The 20,076-nt window shown below is 41.4% G+C and overlaps 1 protein-coding gene across 1 annotated transcript; it reads right to left on the bottom strand.

Moving 5' to 3' along the window:
- Positions 1–1,103: 1,103 nt before the first annotated feature.
- SLC15A3 (solute carrier family 15 member 3) lies at positions 1,104–18,074 on the bottom strand. Its single transcript, XM_060771115.2, has 8 exons — positions 17,301–18,074; positions 14,129–14,427; positions 12,271–12,433; positions 9,759–9,869; positions 6,191–6,359; positions 3,948–4,106; positions 3,457–3,615; positions 1,104–3,077 (listed from the first exon to the last, which is right to left on the bottom strand). The coding sequence occupies exons 1-8, from the start codon at positions 17,862–17,864 to the stop codon at positions 2,926–2,928; spliced, it is 1,776 nt and encodes a 591-aa protein (XP_060627098.2). The 5' UTR covers positions 17,865–18,074; the 3' UTR covers positions 1,104–2,925.
- Between the last annotated feature and the right edge of the window lie 2,002 nt (positions 18,075–20,076).

Consider the following 20,076-nt stretch of genomic DNA (forward strand, 5'->3'; position numbering starts at 1 on the left):
AGTGTTTTATGGTTCACTGGTGCCTTTCTTTGTGATTGGGAGGCCTGTTTAGTTACCCACAACACCATCTGCTAACAATAGATAACTCCTCCCTTCTTTCCTGACTCAATTAGAACTTTTGCAACCTTGATCCTAACTTAACGTAGAAAGCAATATCGCCACTACAGAAGACTCAATGGGGCACCGAATGCAGTCTGGGTTTCATTATATACTGTACTTTCAAGGGGCCAAAGCCTATCCACCCAGAAAGAGAGTTCAGTACCCTTGAGAACTCCTTTTAGACTAAATCCCAGACCAAATTCATTGCCCCATTGATATGAACACCAGGCTCCACAGCACATGACTCTTTCAAGTCCTTTCCTCTTATCAGTTGAATCATTAGAAAATAACAGGCAATAAGGTACTTCCTAAACACACCCCAAATACATCCAAGGGATGAAAAACCTTCATCCAGATGTTAGCGAGTTTCAATTCCCATCACCCTTTGCTCACCAAGGTAATGGGCATTGATAGGAATTGGTCCGACATCTGAGAGTTACAGGTTCCCTTGCCTTTCTCAGTGAGAAACAAAGGAGGACATGGCTTTGAGGTGCTAAGATACTCAATGGCCATAGGTTGCCTTTGCTCCCTCAGAAAACATGGCATCGGGTTTTCCTCTCTTTTGACTATGGTTCGGCAGGGTCAGCTTCCTGCCTCATCACTTATTCATGAGTCCCTGTATCAGTAATACAGGATTGGGAATCATGTGGCTTTCCAGATGTTTTCCTACTGCAATTCCCAGCACTGCCTCTGCTAGTGTTCCTGAGGCTTTCTGTCCCACATCTGGAGAATCTCATGATTCCCACCCCTGATGCTGTAAGTCACACAGAAAAAATAATTTCATCAAGTTCTTTTTTCATCAAGTTTTCAAATTCTTCCACGAAGAAACACTGGTACCTGTTGAATGATTGTAGATGTTTAAGAGACATGACCTCATGTCGATAGGAGTTGTCACCTTACTGCTGTGACAGTTCCTTTCTTCTGTTTCTCTCCACATAGGCCCACTGATCATAAATAATTTAAGATTAGGTTTCATATTACCAGGAAACCAGCCAAAACATGTATCACGTGGAATTTCTATAATTCTACAGAAGTTTGGTTAAGCATTAAATGTTTCTGTAGGAAAGCTTGATTTCAAACATTCATGAAGACAAAGGAAGGCTACACAGTCTAAAACCTTGAGCTGAAACTAGCAATGATAAAAATTAGCCCTGCTGCTGTTTGTCCTGATTCAGTCAGAGATTGAGAGATTTTCCAATAGCATATTGGCATTGTGCCTGCATACATATGTTGCACATCCCCCACACAGCTTACTTTTGAGAAAAATGGGTTTGGTTTTCTAAAAGTCTGCTATTCTTATTTTTTTCTCAATTCTGAATTCCTAAAGAGAATACTAAGATGAAAAAGCTAATTGAAATGTTCTTTGATACTTTATACCCCATGGATATCTTATTCATGTGGTTGCTATAAGCTGAAATTGACTGCACAACAACAAATACTGTGGCCTAAGTCTACAAGTCTCTCCCACTAGAGGAGACCCACTGAATCCATAGAATTTACACATGTGTTGACTGTGTTCAACTACTAATTCAAGGGATCTACTCTACTTAGGATCAGCAACTAGATTTAAGCCATGTCATCTCATGTGCAGTGGTTTTTGGGTGTTGGGCAACAACTCTTGAGACCAAGTTTGCCTCCTTGCTCAGTCGTGGGAACCCCTTGGAACACCCTTAGACAAGTCACATTGCCTCAGAAGGAGGCAAAGGCCATCCTCCTCTGAACAAATGTTGCCAAAAAACCACAATAGTCACAATCGTAAGCCGGAAACTACTTGAAGACACGCAACAGCAATCTCATGCAAAAACCAAATTTGTTCAAGAAGAGTCCAGAAAAGATGCTCACTCAGATAATAAAAACCCAACTCATTGTTTCAAATAAATAGAATCCTGTGACATCCGCAGGCATCTTTAAAATATAGTACTTTGGAAAGTTATCTTGTTTGGAGTACAGCTCCCAGAAACTCCAGCCAGCAAGACAGGTGGAAGTGTGACTGGGGCCGAGTCTAAAAAAGAAATGTTTCCAAGCTCTGCAAAATATGTAACATTTTTATATTCCAAGTTGCAAGTCTGCAACATTCTAATCTAGAAGATGTCATGCTTTTGTAAATTTCCTCTGTGACAAGCTAGCCGTCAAGAACGGAGACTGTGCTGCTCTTAAGACCTTCTCGGTTCACAGAAGAGAAGACGAATCTTTCCACATCCTATTGGCATATTAGGAAGGTCTGCTGTTGAGAAAATGCTTTACTCCCTCACTCTCTATCTCCATTTGCTATACCCATCCTGGCTTTGAGAAACAGAGAACTGATGCATTTTAGGAAATGATTTCTGAAGCAATCTTTAACAAAATTGCTATGACATAAAGATAAGATATTTTACCCTGGGGTTTGTTCCTGAAATGGGCACAAGGAAAACCCTTTTTCATTTCAACATGCCCTTCTCAACCCTACAAAGAAACATACTGGAGAGCAAGGTGAATTGTAAGTCCTAATGGAAGCAAGAACACATTTGCTCTCTTAAAAGAGAATGGTCCACCTAATTTGAGCACGACGGTTTTGCATCTCATGGTAATTTTTGTTTGCAGCCTCCATAGTCTGTATTATTCACACTCCCAATTCTGGAAGTAATATGCTAATGACACTTCAATATGGGGCTATATATTTTAGTCCTTTGGCTGGCTGCCACTGATGGTTTTATCCCCTCTTAATTTCTCAAATCCTTTTATATTCCATTGGTCTTCAGAAGATCCCATCCAGTAACTATACAGCAATATTTTGGATCAGGCTGGTAAACTCCTCACAGTCCCCCCAAAGGCACAGGGCAGTGCATCTCAGTGGCTCTCCTGGTCTGTGCAGTGGAGACAAGGGGGCCTCTGCTGACGTTCATAGCGAAAGGAGATCCAAATAAAGAGGATACAGGTTACCATCTGAATTCCAGCCAGGAGGAAGAAGTAATAATCCATCCGACATTTGTTAATGTCCCCTAGGGAAATAGAAGGGGAAAGACATTAGTGAGCACAAAGCAAGCAGCAGGGTGCTTGCTGGTGCCACTATCCTTTTGCTGCTCTTGGCCACACTTCTCCTGAATTGTCTCTGTATAATAGTCTCCTAACAACACATTCTTGGTAGTTCCAAAGATTCTGTGGCCCTCTTTGTTTTATCTGCCCCTATAATTAGGCATAGTTGGTGCCTATCAAATCCATGATAGGGCCCTGGCTCTACCTAGGTTCCTGTGAACATTTTCCATCCACCACCCTGTCCAGTTCACCCTTATTTCCTCAAGGACAAAACTATGAGATAAAAACAAGTCCTTCTCCTGCAATTAGAAGACAATGTTATAGATTGCTCATTGTGTTCCTCACCATAATCCTCTGGGCAGTGCATCCAACCAATGGCTGACAGTGAGAGAAAAGCCAAGAGGCCAGATCCGAAAAGTGACCCCACTCCAGAAATGAAGAAGAAGAAGCCCATGATGGCTCCTTGCATGGCTTTTGGAGATTCAGAGTAGGCAAACTCCAACCCTGGGAAAGAAAGAAGAGTTCAGAGAGTTGGCTGGAAAAGTGACATACCGGCTATGTTGAAATGGTAGTTTAAGGTTTCCTAGACCACCGTTTTTGTGGTTATGGATAAGCCCTGTGCTTGTTCCTCCCACCCATCACTTATGCCCACTGTGTCCCAATTCCACTTTCAGTTTAGCCCGATCTCCTTGCTACATCCTGAGTGGGGAAATGCGACTTAATGTGGATGAATAAATTAGAGCAACAGGCCAGGATTACATATGAGAACTGGGATCTCTTCACATTCGCCTCCAAAGTTGTTTGCAAATGCAATAGGCACTCCCTCTGCTGCTTACCTGGGATGCTGGCGAATATTTCACTGATTCCGATTAGCAGGTACTGAGGCACTTGCCACCAAATGGAGAGGGGGGCTGCAATGTAGTCATCCTTCCCAATCCTCTGCGTGATGGTTTGATTACTGTTCACATATTGCAGCCGTTTAGTCTCCAGCAAACCTTTTGAAGAGAAAAGCAGGCTTTAGAGCAGGAGCAGAGAATTATTGTCTTGCCAGGTGTTACTGGAGTACAACTTCCATCACCTCTGGCCATGTTGGCTGGGGCTGATGGGTGTTGAGAACTGGGGTGTAACCAATTCCCCACCATAGTGGTGGAAGAAATTGACATAAATGCACAAATTGTGTATATCCTATCATGGATATGCCAGGGTTACCTAACTGTGCATAAGTAGCAGAGGATGGCAAAACTCTTCACCCTACTTATAACATTCCAGAGATAATGTTTTCACACATAGTTAAAGGGAACTCAACCTCTTCTCCCCATTTACAAGCCCTAAAAAAAGAGGAATCTCTTCCCTCTTTGGTTTAGCTATTCTGGCAGGTCTAGAAGGCTTTCTCCCAGGGCAAAGTACCCCCAAATACTTGGGAAGCTTTTGGTCTCTGGAGGGCTATTAATTATGGTCTTTGAGCCTGCTGATAGAATACTATAGTTCATCATCTATCACCATTAATAAATTGCATTAACAAAGTGAGATGGCGAAACCATCAGGCCTCCCATTAAGACACTCACCATGATTTAGACCCAGAATAAGACTTTACAGAAAATACATATCAGAATTTTTAGGGATCCCAGAAGCGTTATGGTACTTTTCTTTTGGCAACAGTATTCCCTACAGAGCAATAGCTCTCCAGCTGACAGGGAACACAAAGCACATCAGTGCATTTGAATAAGCCCCCTGCGTGAGATGGGTTATTAGGATGCTGAAAAAGATGTACCGGTAAATAGATATTGATGATGATGATTAATGGCTTACATTAATTAACATTACATTTTAACAAGGAGTCTTCTAACTGGTCAAAGAAAAGGTATTATCTGATTCAAAGTTTGGAAAATTTACTTTTAACCCCCACCCCCTTTTTAACATACTAGGGATTTTCCCAAGCTCTGCTCTGACTTGTGGACATGTAATATAGACAAACAAAAATGTGTTTTGGATATGTTTGCAAATGGAAAATCCTATAAGCACCAGGTGAGCAGCCAAGTAAACAGTTCTATCACTCAGTCAGAACCAGCATTGTTTAAAGCATGCAAGTTTACAAGCTCAGGGCAAATCTCAAATAGTATTTGTACTGATAATGTGTTGTGTGGCATATGTATGAGAGAAAGAGGAAGGGAAAGGGGAACAAGCAATATAGCTCAATTCATTCAGCCTCATTACTATTACATTCCTTTGATGTCTTTTTCTTAAAAAAATGAAGACATCTTGTAATTATAATACCGAAAGATGAAAAATTGAACGCAATATATAAAGTGAAACATTTTAGGGCTCATCAGTTAGTATATGGCCATTTTTTTAAAAAAGGCCAACCCCATCTCCTCAAACACTGATGTTTATGTGGATAGCAACAAAGGGAGATGAAATTATAAAATAGGATCATAACCTAGTTTTTTTTTTAATCTGAGGTGCCACTGTTTTAAACGGAGCCTTTTACTGTTGTTGCTTTACATGGAAGAGAATTAACAGTCTCCCATCTACATTGTGAAGTGTTCCTAGGAGGACTACACTTAACAAGATTCCTGAACATACAAATTGTTGCCTGCAAGCACAGAAATTGCACATTTTTTCCTACTGATTGACAGATCTGTAGACAAGCCTTATTTATTATTCTTTTAGATACAAAAAAGAATAATAAACGTGATAGCTGACAGGGAGCTCTGGCGTGGGCTGGTCCATGAGATCACGAAAAGTTGGAAGCGACTGAATGAATAAACAACAACAGATACATAAAATGGTTCATAAATATTTTTGTACTCATTTTGGGGGTGAACTGCTTTAATTGTAGAAAGAAGGAATGGGGTTAACATAAGATAACTAATAAAATATGTGTGTGTATGTTTAAGTTGTCTCCTGGATTATGAATTTTATGAGGTTTTCTTAGATATGGAAACTCAGAGGTGACTTTGTCCATTTCTTCCTCTGAAGTATAGTCTACAGCTCTTAGGATTTTTTGGCAGTCTCCCATCCAAGTGCTAACCAGGCCTAGCTCTACCTAGCTTCCAGTTCTTTAAAATAGATTACTTACCTGCTAAAATGACTGAGCCAAGTCCAAAGAACATGCCCAGAGCCATCCTTTTTAATGCTGAAGGCAACAATTTCCTCTTTGCTAGAAATGGGTCTATGACCCGGTCTTTCAGAGGAACCAGAATCAACAGAACCACCACATTAGCTAGAAGGAGCCAGGCATCTGGGAGCTATAAAGAGATCAAGAGTCTAATGTCAAAATGCCAAGAAGAAAAAACAAAGTTCGGTAGAGTCTCATTTATCCATCCTTTGCTCATGTAATGTTTTATATTATCCAACACAGTCTGCCTCCTGCCTGGATCTACAGCTGTTTCAATACATTGCAATGTTTTGGTTCTAAATTCATAAATATAATAATCACTACATAACGTTACTGTGTATTGAATTGCTTCTTCTGTCGATTTGTTGTGAAACATGATGTTTTGGTGCTTAATTTGTAAAATCATAATGTAATTTGACATTTAATAGGCTTTTCCTTAATCCCTCTTTCTTATCCAACATTTTTACTTATCCAACATTCTGCTGGCCTGTTTATGTTGGATAAGTGAGAGTCTACTGTATCTTTTTCTGTGACTGTTGTAAGGTAAAGCTTTATAGGCGAATACCTGTTTCATAGAAGGCTATTCAAAGAGACTGTGGATGCCGTGGAGCCATAAAGGTCCAGTTCACTTAGGCTGGGTCTACATTGCAGTATAATCCAGTTCGAAGCAGATAATCTGAGATCAGAAACTGGGTTACATAGCAGTGTAGATTCAGCCACAATCAAACTGTCACTGTGAGTGGATTTATGTAGGGTTTGGCAAACACTCACAACAAATGTGTCACAAAATGCCCAGAATGCTCAGAATTGACTACCAATGTTGTGGTAAGTGGACTGAATGAGTGCCCGATGAAAGAACTGTAGGACTGATTAGTCCCATGCAAAACTATGGATAGAGCCACACAGCCAAATAACATGTTCAGTACACTGTGATTATGTGAATGGTCACTCATGACTGTGGCCAGTTCATGTCATGAGGACCAACTGAGATTAAAAAAATCTTCATGACTACCACAAGATGAATTTGTATAAGCAGCACAACTAGAGAAACATGTTTTAGTCCTGTTAATTAGAACACAATGTTAGGATGGTTTCCAAAGTGTGCAAAAATCCTGAGCCTTTCACGTGCTTGTCTCCCCACACCACAACACATACAAGTAGGAAAGCAATAGACTCAAGCATTTTCAGCATATTTCCCAAGACCATCACTCAACTAATGACTGTGTGAATCAATCCTCAGTACAGCTATAATGTAAACTGAAAGGAGTACAAAAAACTGTGAGCTATTCAGTTGGAAGACGATCCTTGCTCACCATCATTAAACAGGGAAGGCTGGTAAATAATGGCCTACATCCTATTATTTGTCTTGAGTGCAGTAGAAGCACTGAATCAACTGGATTTACTGAAGTGTTGACTCCCCATTCAGTAACAGAATCAATGGGTCTACTTTACTTGTGAAATAACCAACAATTCCTACCAATATCAGAAATGTTGGAAGCAGTGACAAATCAATATAATTTCTTCTGAGTAAGAGAGATGAATTTACAATTCTGAAATAAGGGATTCGCCTGATAAAGAAGCTTTAAGTTGATATGAGTATCTGAGTTGTTTCCCCATATTCCCCATCTCTCCTCCTTAGACATATCCTTCTTTCTCTCATTTCAGCAGTTCCCTCACTGCAGCCCCACTTGGGGCCTCAGGAGAAACAGAACAATTTCTGCTCTGTCTTCTGGTAACCAAGGTTTGCAGTCAGAGCTGGAATCATGTGCAGCTTATCAGGAGCTATGCTTCTTTGAAAAGCAGGGGTTGTGCTTGCTAAAGAGAAGGAGGGGGGAAAATTCTTTTCTAGATCATCAATACAGCCCTTTTGTATTCTACAACTTCTCTCTATTCCAGAGGTGAGCAATTATGCACTGGACTGTATATGTGCACATGCGAATATCTTAATATAAATATAAGCAGATTTGCATTTAAAAAAAACTTCTGCCAGATCTCTCTCCTCCCTCAATTGTTACTTTCAAGCTCTGTTTAATATTATAAAGTTTAAAATAAAGAATTTAAGAAAGTTCTAATTCCTCTCTTTTTGTGCTTCCTTTAAACCAGTTGTGTGTCCATTTCACAGCCTGATCAGCTGTTTTGGGCTTTTTAAAAGTGCCGGTCTGCAGGGGGAGGGAAGGAAATCACATTTTTTTTGCTAGTGCAGGGATATACAGTGATGTGAATATGCACATTTTTGGTTGGAATCGTAATATAAGTGGACCTTTTTAACACATGTTTTTTGTCCGTGGCAGCAAATTAGTGCGGATTTACCACTAGTGCCATTTAGCCAAACAGACCCTTTAAACCTGGCAACTTCTGCATTTTAGGTGCTGTGTAGAAGAATCCGGAGTTTGACACCACAATGGCTCAATGCTATAGTATTGGTAGTTTGGTGAGGCACCTGCACTCTTTGGTAGAGAAGGCTAAAGAACTTGCAAATGACAACTCCCATGATTCAATAACATTGAGCCACGGCAGTAAAGTGGCATCAAACTGCATTAATTCCACAATGCGGATGCACCCTAAGTTGTTACTGAAGGACAAATTCACTACCTCCCTCATGCAATGACCCCTATTGGATTCATCTCTCTCCTGTTCCTCCTCCTCCATAGCCATGAAGCAAGAAATGACAGAGAAATGTCTCAATCTCTATCACCAAATGTGAATGGCAAAGGCATTCTCTGGGGTTCTCTGGAGATAAAGGGGTGTGTGTTGCTGTTGTATATTTGGTTGTAGGCACATAGCCAGATACTTCTCTGACAGCCCCTCACCCCCATGCACACACACAACACTATATGGAGGAGGATGTGCGCAGAAGAGTGCTACAGAAGGATGGAGCCATGTCATGGGCCTTCTTGGCAGGCATCCTCGAACAGCAGCCCTCTACCTGTTTTGGTCTCCAATTACCAGAAGTCCTAGCCAGCTTATTCAATGGTCAGGAATTCTGGGAGTTGGAGACCCAAACATTGGAGGGTTCGAGGAGGCCTGCTTTACATCTTTTGATGCAGGATCTGGACTACCAGTACTGGGCAGAAGGAGGAGCAATGTTTTCTAATTGTATTTTTAGGGATCTTTGGGGAACTATTTTTTCTTTTTAAAAACCAACCCTAATATTTTTTTTTTCAAAAGAGTAATACATAAAATAATAAGCAGTGCAGCAAGTTACTTTTCCAGCACTGTGACCAGTGATGACAATGAAATAGGATGCAAAACTTTTTTTTTTTTTTTTTAAACCCTATTGTATTGTTTCAATCTCAGGTTCTTTACCTAAGATACTTGAGCATTTCCTTCTCATCCCCAGAGCAGACTTTTCCTATGAGTAGAGACACATTTCAATAGAGTGACTTCTAGCATCATGAAAGAACCTATTCTGGCATTTTTCAGAAAAAATGAGGAATTTGACAGGCAAGAAATCTTGTCTAGTTTAGACACTGCCATTCTGATTTCTGGAGACTTAATGACACACAGTCCCATGTGCCCCATAGCTTACCGTGTAGCGACCATCTGCAGATGCTGAAAGTGCACTAGTGTTCATAAATCTGTTTTGAAAGATGTTGGGGATTGAGAGGTGCAGACCCTGCAGGTAATACGTTGACTGCATCTAAAATTCAAGATGAAATGGATGTTATTAAAGAAATACATGTTACAAGAAGAAGGTAACTAGTTCAATGCTCCCTTGGCCCAGGCCGATACTAAGGCCCCTACCTACACTGTGCATTTAATGCAGTTTCAAACTGGTACTGAAAAAAGTGATTTTACATAGGAAATCCTGGAACCAATTTGAGGCTGGTTCCAGAATGTGCATTCAGAACACTGATGTGCATTAAAGACTTCCTTTTGCATACTTTTGTGCAAGTTTGTTGTCTGGATACCACAGTTTGAAGCTAGCTTTGAACTGCATTAAATAGTCAGTGTAGATGGGGCCCAAGTTATAAGATCTAGAATAGATCAGCGATGGAGATCATCTGGTCCTCCACATCTAGTCAGTAGAAGTACTCCTTTCCAAACTACTGGGGCTAGACTATTCTTTCTCCCTATACGTTCACATTAAAACTTCACATGACCAGCGCTAGTGTGCGCGCACATACATCATGGAACACACACACATGGCCAGGATTACTGTGTGCACACATACATCATGGAACACATACACACACATTTTATTTTTACAAAGCAACTTCTTCAACCTATTCTGGCATAAACTTAAGTTTAATCATGCATTGGCTAATTAGTTTTAGGGCAGATTATAAAGCAGTTAGAAATTCCATAATGCAGTGAAGATACCTAGGGAAAGAAGGGCTCCCCTCAATAGCCAATTCATGCCATGGCACTGAACAGTAAATGAAGTGTAAAGAAGTGCCATAAATTGCTATCAGAACAGTCATTCCAGCCATTCTTTCACAACATTGTTAGAATAACCAATTTGGTTATTATCTCCATGTGTTCTTCCTTTCCATCACAAATATGTGTTTGGGATAATTGGTTCTAAATTTTCTTTGCAAACCATGTTTGCTGTACAAATAGAGATTTACAATGCAGCTTTCTTTAAAAATGAAATAGAAACACCTTTACTTTCATATCATTGGGTTTTTACTGCACATTTCATTTCAGTTTATTGCAACCACTTGTCAACTTTACAGCTCTGTTATATCAGGAAACAGGAATCAAGGGGGAAATGAAACTGGCAGACCTTTTATATAAACTCTCTACCCCAATAACATGAGATTGGAAAGCTTACGGCTGGTTCTAGGCTTGCTTGGAGCAGGCTTTAATTCCAAATGACTGAACTTAGCAGTGCTGTCCCAGCAGAATTTGGAATGGACAGAGTTTGTACAGGCAAAAATATCAAGTTATTTTTATGCTCTCTATGAATTAACTGGATGGATAGAATTCCTGGACGCTTAAAAGTTAAGTAGAAGAATTTTGCTATTTCTGAAATTTGTCATGCATGTTAGAGATAACTAGCTCCAGATGAAATTCTTTCCCCCAGCCTCTTGCATGTGCATTCAAGTTGCCTGCCGACTTCTGGTGGAGCCCATGAATTCCATAGTGTTTTTTTAGGCAAGGAAAACAGTTTATGCTGTCTTCCTCTGAGATATACCCCACAGCCTCTGGCATTTCTTGGTGGTCCTCTCTCCAAGAATTAACCAGGTCTGATCCTGCTTAATTTTCAAAGTCAGATGGGATCTGTGCTTTCAGGATATTTAGAACTTTTCATCATAGCTCTGGAAAACATAGAAGTCCTCTTCTGCTCTGTGTATGTCACCTTAATGCTTGCTAAGGGACAAACCTGTGTTGCTTCACAGTGTATACAACAGGGCCCGAGCCAGTCTTGGTTCTATGAGAGTTCAATGAGAGTGGTGGCTGGTAGTTTCCAAATCAGTGAAGCATAATCCATTCTGGGCTTTAGTCTGAACATTAAATGAATGTGGTGGATTTATCTGGAGGTATATAGGGTTCCAACCTGGACTCAAAACCACAGCAGATTTATTGATGTGGAAACCAGTAACCATCAGAGTTGAATATGAAAATGGTTATACTTAGTTCAGTGCAGCTCGCATCCTGAGATTAAGAAGAGTGTCCCCCTCTCTCATTTTTAGATTATTTAGTTTCCACCATTACAAGTTCAGGGCATCATTATAATAAGTGATATGGGGAGATTGATGAGGACAAGGAGCATAGGTCAGTGACAGAGAAATGCTTCCAGCACAAAAGGACCCAAGCCCAGTTCATGGCATTTCCAGGAATGCCTAGGAAATATTATTTTAACCATCAACATTTGGTTTTGCTTTGGTGCTTCTGTTTTGATATTTTTATTGTTGTGTAACTGTTTAATTATGTTCTATAAACTAACTGCGGATAGTTTTATTGAAAGGCAAGAGATATATCTATAAAATAAACAATACATAATGTAATCACCATCACCATTATTATCATCATCAATAACAACTAAATAGGCCAGAGATTCAAAGTACAACCACGCTGTCCTTTATGCTCTCTACCTGGAAGTAGACCATCCAATATGGAATAAGGGTAAGCAGTACAGGCATGATTTTTCCCATAATTTGGAAGTTGGAGTCATCTTCTTGTGAATACCCAACAGGCTGGTGTGTTATATTCGAAAGTGGGGCAGTGTCATCAGCTTCTGGCTGGGAATTGCTTGTTCTGTAGATAAAAAGTGAAACAGAAATGTGTTTGAAAAAATGACCAGAAAAATATTTTGGGTGTCAAAGGTGGATAACTTAGGGCACTTCCAGACAGGAGTTAAGCCTGTGCCAAAACGGGTTTTAAAAAAACCTGCTTTGGCATGAGTTTAAGTCCCCAAAACCTGGGCTTTCCTAGGGAGGGTGACTACATGCCATACCAATTACTATTGGGATGACATGCAGCCACCCTAAACCCCCACAAAAGGACCTCTAAAAGTTTTTAAAACTTACCTGGTTGCCATTATGTTCCTCCTTGCATCCTCCTGGCATGAGGAAATGATGTGCCAGGAGACTGGGGAGGGGGAGGAGAAAAATCCCCCCCCCCCCAATCTCCTGGCAGATCATTTCCTCATGCCAAGAGGGTGCGAGGAGGGACACAATGACGGCTGGGTAAGTTTTTAAAAAACTTTAAAGGGGTATATGGGGGGCTGGGGGAGAAGGGGTGGGCACCATCCTGGACCTTTGGGCTCCAAAAGGTTCGTGATGGCAAATGGAGACTCACTCTCGGGTAGTCCCAGGATACCCTGAAGTGAGTCCCCACAGGCCCAATACTTCATTAGACCCAGGAAGGCCCAGATCTAATGGGGTATTTAATTAACTTGGAATAACTGAAGTTATTCAAAATTAATTCCTTTTTTACCTAGGGCATCATTTGGATGCCCCCGGTAAAAACCTAGACAGGTCCCACATTTTGGTCTGTCCAGATGGGCCTTAGGTTTCGCTATCCGCAAACAGCAGTATCACCTCCTGACCATACTTGCTTCTGATTCCAAAGGAATATTCTGAAGAAAAAAAAATTACCCTATATATATTTCCCACTTAGACTCCTGGTTGTTAAAGAGTCCATCGACAGGTGCTTTTAAATCAAAAACTCCAAAACCTTTTTTTTAAAACGGAATGATAGCTGCTCCTATTTTTTTGGATTATAGTTTTCAGAAGTACATGGCCAGCATAGCATCTGTGCTTGTTATAGTAGATGCTGGGAGCTGATGAAGAAAGAAGTATCTCTTAGATGCTCTGCTCTGGCCTGTGTTACAAGGGAGATCCACTGGAAGGTGGAAAATATGATTTTCCTGCAGAAGATCTCAGATTTAATCCACAGCTTCTGCTGTAAAGATCTCTTGCTGACCACACAAGACTAGAAGATCTATTGGTTTATAAGCTTCCTCCAAACTCAGTTAGTGAGAAACATGTGCTGCATTTTTAAAGATGCCTTCAGCCATGTTCCCAGGTGGAATGCACAGCAAATTTCTTCACATGCAAAGGTACATATGAATTATATGATGCAGCTCTGGGTTAGAATAACACTGGCAGAACTGAACAGAGATACCAAATATGCAATTGAACACACAACCAAAAATGAATGCCTATCAATGTGCATTTCCCTCCTATATATATTTTCTACCATGCACCATGGCATGCTATGAGACCACATATACAACACTGCTTCTAAAACCTTGAACTGTGTCAACTGCAAAATCCTTTTGCACTTTAATCTCAATTTGCAACAACTGAAATACATTGAAGCCAAAGGACGAGAGTCGTAGGAGAAGAGAAATGCATGGTCATTTAAAAAGTAGCCGGAAAAGTGGGAGAACACAGGAGTAATCAGAACTGTCTCTGCCAAATTGAGACAGCTAGAATGGATACATACCTGTTTTTTGCAGCCATCTTCTGGAGTGCTTTACCACAGCTGCTCTTCTGAAAGGCCAACTGGAACATGGTGGAGAATTGGCTACCAGCAGCAGGCTTGGTGACAAAGATAGGAGCAGCCAGGAGGAAAATCAAGAGAGCCAGGGCCAGACACACAGCAGGAATGGCATAGCCAGTAAGGAAGTCTACATTTTGCTGGATAAAAGCAACTACAAGCAGTGAGATCACAGCCCCAATGTTAATGCTCCAGTAGAACCAGTTGAAGAATCGGCGTGTAGCATCCCGGCCACGGTCTGTCACCTGCAATGAAAATAAGCATATTACACATTGGGAAATGTTCTTATTAACAAGTCAATAGCATGGCTAGCCAATATAAAAATAGTCTCTTGGTCACAGTGTGGAAGAGTTACTTGTTGGACTACAGCATCCAGAATCCCCTGTCAGTATGGCGGGTGCTGGAGATGGCTGGGAGATTTTGAAGTTATAATTAAAAAATAACTTTTTCAAGTAATTCCCTACATGGCCAAGAAAGGATTCCTCAGGTTAGAGCAGTGGTTCCCAACCTGTGGTTTGTGGACCACCCGTGGACCCCAAGAACTAAAATATGAACCGTGGCCTCACCGTTACTACACCGTTGCAACAAGAGCAACTGGTCTCATGAAACCCTCTTACAGTGCAGAGGCAAAGGGGATGTCGGGAGGGGAGAGGCTGACTACCTACGAATAACGCAACAACAAGCCTCCTGACTGCTGCCTCTCCTCCTTCTCCCTCCCCCTGAGTGGACTAGATGGCCCATGAGGTCTCTTCCAACTCTTTGATTCTATGAGTGGAGCCATTCCATGTGGTGCCTGGAAGCGAGAGGCTCTTGGTGTCTTTGTTTTTAGGCCTGTTCCTGGGGTTATTTGGAGTCCAGATTCATTAAATTGCATTGGATAGACCACAACAGCTCTAGATTATTAAATATGGTTTTCTGTGGGTGAGCAGATGGCAACTACTGGATGGCATATCTTCTGTAGCAGAAACTAGAGCTGATGTGGTCTATTCAATGCAATTTTCTGAATTGGCATCCCAAATAACCAAACCCAATCTAAAGTTGATTCATAACACTTTTTGGTACTAATGTTGGAGAGTGGTTCCCTGATCAAGTGATCTCTGGTAAAAAAAAGTTGGGAACCACTGGGTTAGAGGAACTTCCCCTTTTTTTTAACTTGTGTTCTTCTTTGACTTTTAGGTCTTCCATGTGCAATACATTTTGTGGGTTCATTCTCAAGATTAATCCACGAGCAGCATAATCATGGGAAGGAGCACACACCCACAAATGAGAAAATGGAATGAGCAGCCACTAAGGAGGCACTGCTGTGGGGAGCCACCAAGACAGACCTATTTTTCTGACCAACTGCACTCCTTGACATAGTTAGTGGATTCAGTTGTCCACTGCATTGTATTTACAGTTTCTTGGCTTGTGCACAACAGCAGGAAAAACAAGTGAGGGCAGAAAAGGTCCAGCAAAAATGCATGAACGTGGGATTCCCATGGGAATGCTGTGGTGGTGATATCATGGGAACGGTACAGCTTCGCTGTTGTATTTCTGCTTAGGATTGATTCTGAATTTACCAGCCATTGGAGACATGGCCTAGGTAGCAGTAAAGACACAATCTTAAGAGAGAGATGAAGAATTAACCAAAAACCCCTGAGTAAGAAGGGAAGATAGTTCCCTTTGTCAAAAAGTACTGTGTGGTTACACCATTGTTTCTTCAACAGACCTCTGTGGTGAGAAAATAAGATGGAAGGAGCTGTGAAAGAACACAGAAGCAATATGAGCCAAAGATGATATAAAAACCTGTGAATGAGAAAAGCTGATTGCATTATCTGGAAGCCCCCGAGAATGCCACATTACAATGCAAGAGTGCCAGTTAACTTCTCTTGTGCGGAGAGGATGAACTAAGCCATTGTTCTGTTCTCTGCCACAGGCATGGCACTTTTTTGTTCTCTCTAAGGAGTTTGTTGAAAAAAACACCCCTTTCCATCTTCTCTCTTCCAAGTTTTAAGAGGTTCAAACAGAAATAAAAAAAAGCCACATAAAACAAATAATCTGCATTAAAATCACAAGAGTTTCCAAGCAAAGGCTCTGAGGAATACTTCACTTTCTGAGGCTTCAGCACAAATGTTTTTCTATAAAGCTTCAAAAAAACACACTGGAAATGGAAAAGGAGAATTGTGTATTTAATTTGAAGTCTCAAGCCTGCAGATCCTTTTGTAATGTTGTACTTTCTTTTTATAGAATTTGCCATATGTTGGAAGGAATAATACAAAGACTTATCAGATATCTAGTGCAAACTTCAGAAAGCATTCTGGGTTTGGTGTGCGCAATAGCACACTTATTTTTTCATTAAAAAAAAAACCCTACTGTGGCATAGTGGTTTGAATGTTGGACTTCAGAGACCAGGGTTCAAATCTCCTCTCAGCTAGAACCTTGGGCAAGTCACACATTCTCAGCCCCAGAAAAACCTGTGATGGGTCACATTAGGGTCACCATAAGTCAGAAATGACTTGAAGACAAACAATAAATTTCTATATTTAATACAAAAGTACCAAAAGTGTGAGGACATACTGAAAGATGATTAAAAAGCAAAATAATAAAATTAACAAGAAATATAGGAAAAAAATCTACCAAATGCCTATTCAGTTCATCACCATCCACTCAACTAAGAAAACCAAACTGTTGGGTTCAGACAGAACTAGATGATTGAAATCATAGTGCAACATCCAAAGACAAACAAAATACTTATGTGTGAAGTTAAAGAGTTACTTCAAATGTTGCCATATAACAGGTTTTATTATATCAAATTTATCTATCAGAACCCTCGGTGGTGCAGTGGATTAAACTGCTGAGCTGCCGAACTTGCTGACCGAAACGTCTCAGGTTCAAATCCGGGAAGCGGATTCGAACCTAGCAATTTGAAAACATGCAAATGTGAGTAGACCAATAGATACCACTCTGGCAGGAAGGTAACAGCACTCCATGCAGTCATGATGGCCACATGACCTTGGAGATGACAATGCCGGCTCTTCGGCTTAGAAATGGAGATGAGCACCAACCCCCAGAGTCGGACACGACTGGACTTAATGTCAGGGGAAAACCTTTACCTTTACCCTATGCAACAGTCTCTTACCTGATCTGCACCAAATGGTGTGAGGTTAGCTTTGACTGAACTGATGCCCAGGGCAAGAAGCAGGAGACCCGTGTACATGACGGGGGCACAGTACTGGCTTGGCAGGTGCTCCATGCAATCTTTACTCCCCTTTGGACATGAAGGCTGCACCGGGTAGGCTGGCATCTCTCCACACAGCCAATGTCGTCCATCCTGTGAGGCCACAGCAGGCAGGAGGCAGGCAGTTAACAGGTAAAGCAGGAAGCTCAAGGCGATGGTCCAGTAGCGGCCAAGGTAAGCATCAGCAAGCCACCCTCCGATGGGGGAAAGCAGGTAAGAGGCACCCAGGAAGAGGAGGGATGCTCGCGATGCTTGAGAACCACCCCAGTTGAAGATGCTGCTGTTGAGGTAGAGGACAAGGTTCGAGACAATGCCAAAGAAAGCTGCACGCTCCAGAATCTCCACCACCAGCACGGCTGCACAGGCAGCCTTTCTGCCCTCGAAAGGGGATGTGGCAGGCCTGTCCAGGGCCTCCTCCGGTGCTAAGAGGGGTTTGCGTTCCCCTTGGGTACCTGGTGAGGCCATGCAGTCCCTCTCCCTGAATCCTTTCTTTTTTCCGGTCAAAGTAGACCCTGATTCCTTGCGTTCTCAGCTGCTTCCTATTTGGTCACTCAGTGCCTTTCTGTTTTTCCCTGGATCTTTCTTCACTGCCTTCTATAACTGGCTCTCCGATATTCTTCAAAATGTTTGCTGTCCTCCAAAGCCTTGCAACACCACTTGCACTTCCTCATTTCTCTGATCAAATACAGAGGTCATATGACTGCACATTTCCCTGAAAGGAAACTTTTATGTTACGTTATCCAGAGTGGGTTCCCCTTTCACATGAGCCTTCACGTGTTTTCTCCCTCCCCGTTAGGCTCTCGCCCATATGAAAAAGAGTGGATCTTTTGTCATTGTTTCTCATGCTATCTTCTTCCCAGTTCCACAAGCTGTCTTTTCTCCATTAATCCACTCAGACTACAAGGAGATGAGACCACAATGAGACAAGATATTGGGGAATAATTAAGCTGATAGAATTTTAGCTACAACTAGTTTTGTTCCTCTTCCTTCCTTTCACAAAAGTAAACAATTGATATCACTGCTAATTTATTTCCCTATCATCTCTAAAGCTTTTCTTTTTTGAAAAAAGCTCTCCATGGAATGGGATCATGTTATCTCTAAAAAATATTCTTGAAGGTACTTCCTAGATTGGTGAATAGTAGTCACTTGATTTAATGTGTTGTCAAAGGCTTTCATGGCCGGAATCACTGGGTTGCTGTGAGTTTTCCGGGCTGTATGGCCGTGTTCCAGATGCATTCTCTCCTGACATTTCACCCACATCTATGGCAAGCATCTCAGAGGTTCTGAGGTATGTTAGAAACTAGACAAATGAGGTTTATATATCTGTGGAATGTCCAAGAATTCTCCAGGTTGAGAGAAAGAACTCTTGTCTGCTTGAGGCAATTAGCCACCTTGGTTAACCTTTAATGGCTTTGCAGCTTCAAAGCCTGGCTGCTTCCTGCATGGGGGAATCCTTTGTTGGAAGGTGTTAGCTTGCCCTGATTGATTCTTGTCTGGAATTACCCTGTTGTTTGAGTGTTGCTCTTACTGCCTTGATTTTAGAGTGTTTTTTAAAATACCGATAGCCAGTATTATATGGAAAACTCAGCCCGGAAAACTCGCAGCAACCCAGTCACTTGATTGTTTCAACTTCACAGTATTCCAGTGGAGCAGGAAAACAAATGGGTGTCAGATGGTTTAGGGCACCAGTCATTATAAAAGAGGTTTTATGCAGGGAAATGTTTTCACAAGTAATGACAATGATAACCCTTATCTAATGCATTTCAATTAGTATCCTGTGAAGCTTCCAAAACAGTACATCAATTTACAATATAATATTTTTCCATATTTGATATAAAAAGAACTCCGGCCTGTTGGAGTGCAAATGTAAAAGAATCAGGGCCAACTAACACCTCCCAACAAAGGATTCCCCAGTCAGGAAGCAGCCAGGCTTTGAAGATACAAGGCCATTCAATGTTAATGAAGGTGACCAATTGCAACATTCACACTTGCCTCCAACAAACAAGCGTTCTTTCTCCCACCCTGGCAATTCCACAAATATATAAACCTAACTTGCCTGGTTTCCAACAGACCTCACAATCTCTTAGGATGCCTGCCCTAGATGTGGGCAAAACATCAGGAGAGAATGCTTCTGGAACATGGCCATACAGCCCAGAAAATTCACAGCAACCCAGTGATTCCAGCCATGAAAGCCTTTGACAACATAACTTTTCATTTTGCCTTTCTCTACCTCTTTTTCTGGCAATCATCTCCCTGAACATCTCTGTGAAAGCACATTTTCTCCATTTTAAATGGTGTGTGGCTTTTATGTTCTTTGCAATTGATTACAACTTATAACTACCCCACCCTAGGGCCCTTTTGTCAAAAGATTTATTCAGAGCAGGTTTGCCTTTGCCTTCCTCTAAGAATGTGACTACCCCAAGGTTTTCCAAGGCTGAGTAGGTATTGAAACCCTGGCCTCTGGATCCTAGTCCAACACACACACACCACTTCATCTGCTGGTTCCTTTCTTTGAATATCTCCTCAGAACCTATTTTTTCTGTTAAGCCTGAGGCACGTTCCCTTTTTTATTCACTAGTGAAACCAATTTCCATTCTGGAGGAGTGGAACAATGTTGCCTATCCAGACTGTCAAATTGCAGCTCCCATCACCTTTAATATTTATTATTACGGTCGCT

The sequence above is a fragment of the Anolis sagrei genome, chromosome 1, assembly GCF_037176765.1.
Source record: "Anolis sagrei isolate rAnoSag1 chromosome 1, rAnoSag1.mat, whole genome shotgun sequence".
In the NCBI taxonomy this organism is placed as follows: domain Eukaryota; kingdom Metazoa; phylum Chordata; class Lepidosauria; order Squamata; family Dactyloidae; genus Anolis; species Anolis sagrei.

Excerpts from the sequence above, each read along its gene's own strand:
- SLC15A3 (XM_060771115.2), bottom strand. The coding sequence starts at position 17,864 with ATGGCCTCACCAGGTACCCAAGGGGAACGCAAACCCCTCTTAGCACCG. Across the intron at positions 14,428-17,300 it reads CACCATTTGGTGCAGATCAG|GTGACAGACCGTGGCCGGGA; the intron begins GTAAGAGACTGT and ends TTTTCATTGCAG. Across the intron at positions 12,434-14,128 it reads AAGATGGCTGCAAAAAACAG|AACAAGCAATTCCCAGCCAG; the intron begins GTATGTATCCAT and ends TTTTATCTACAG.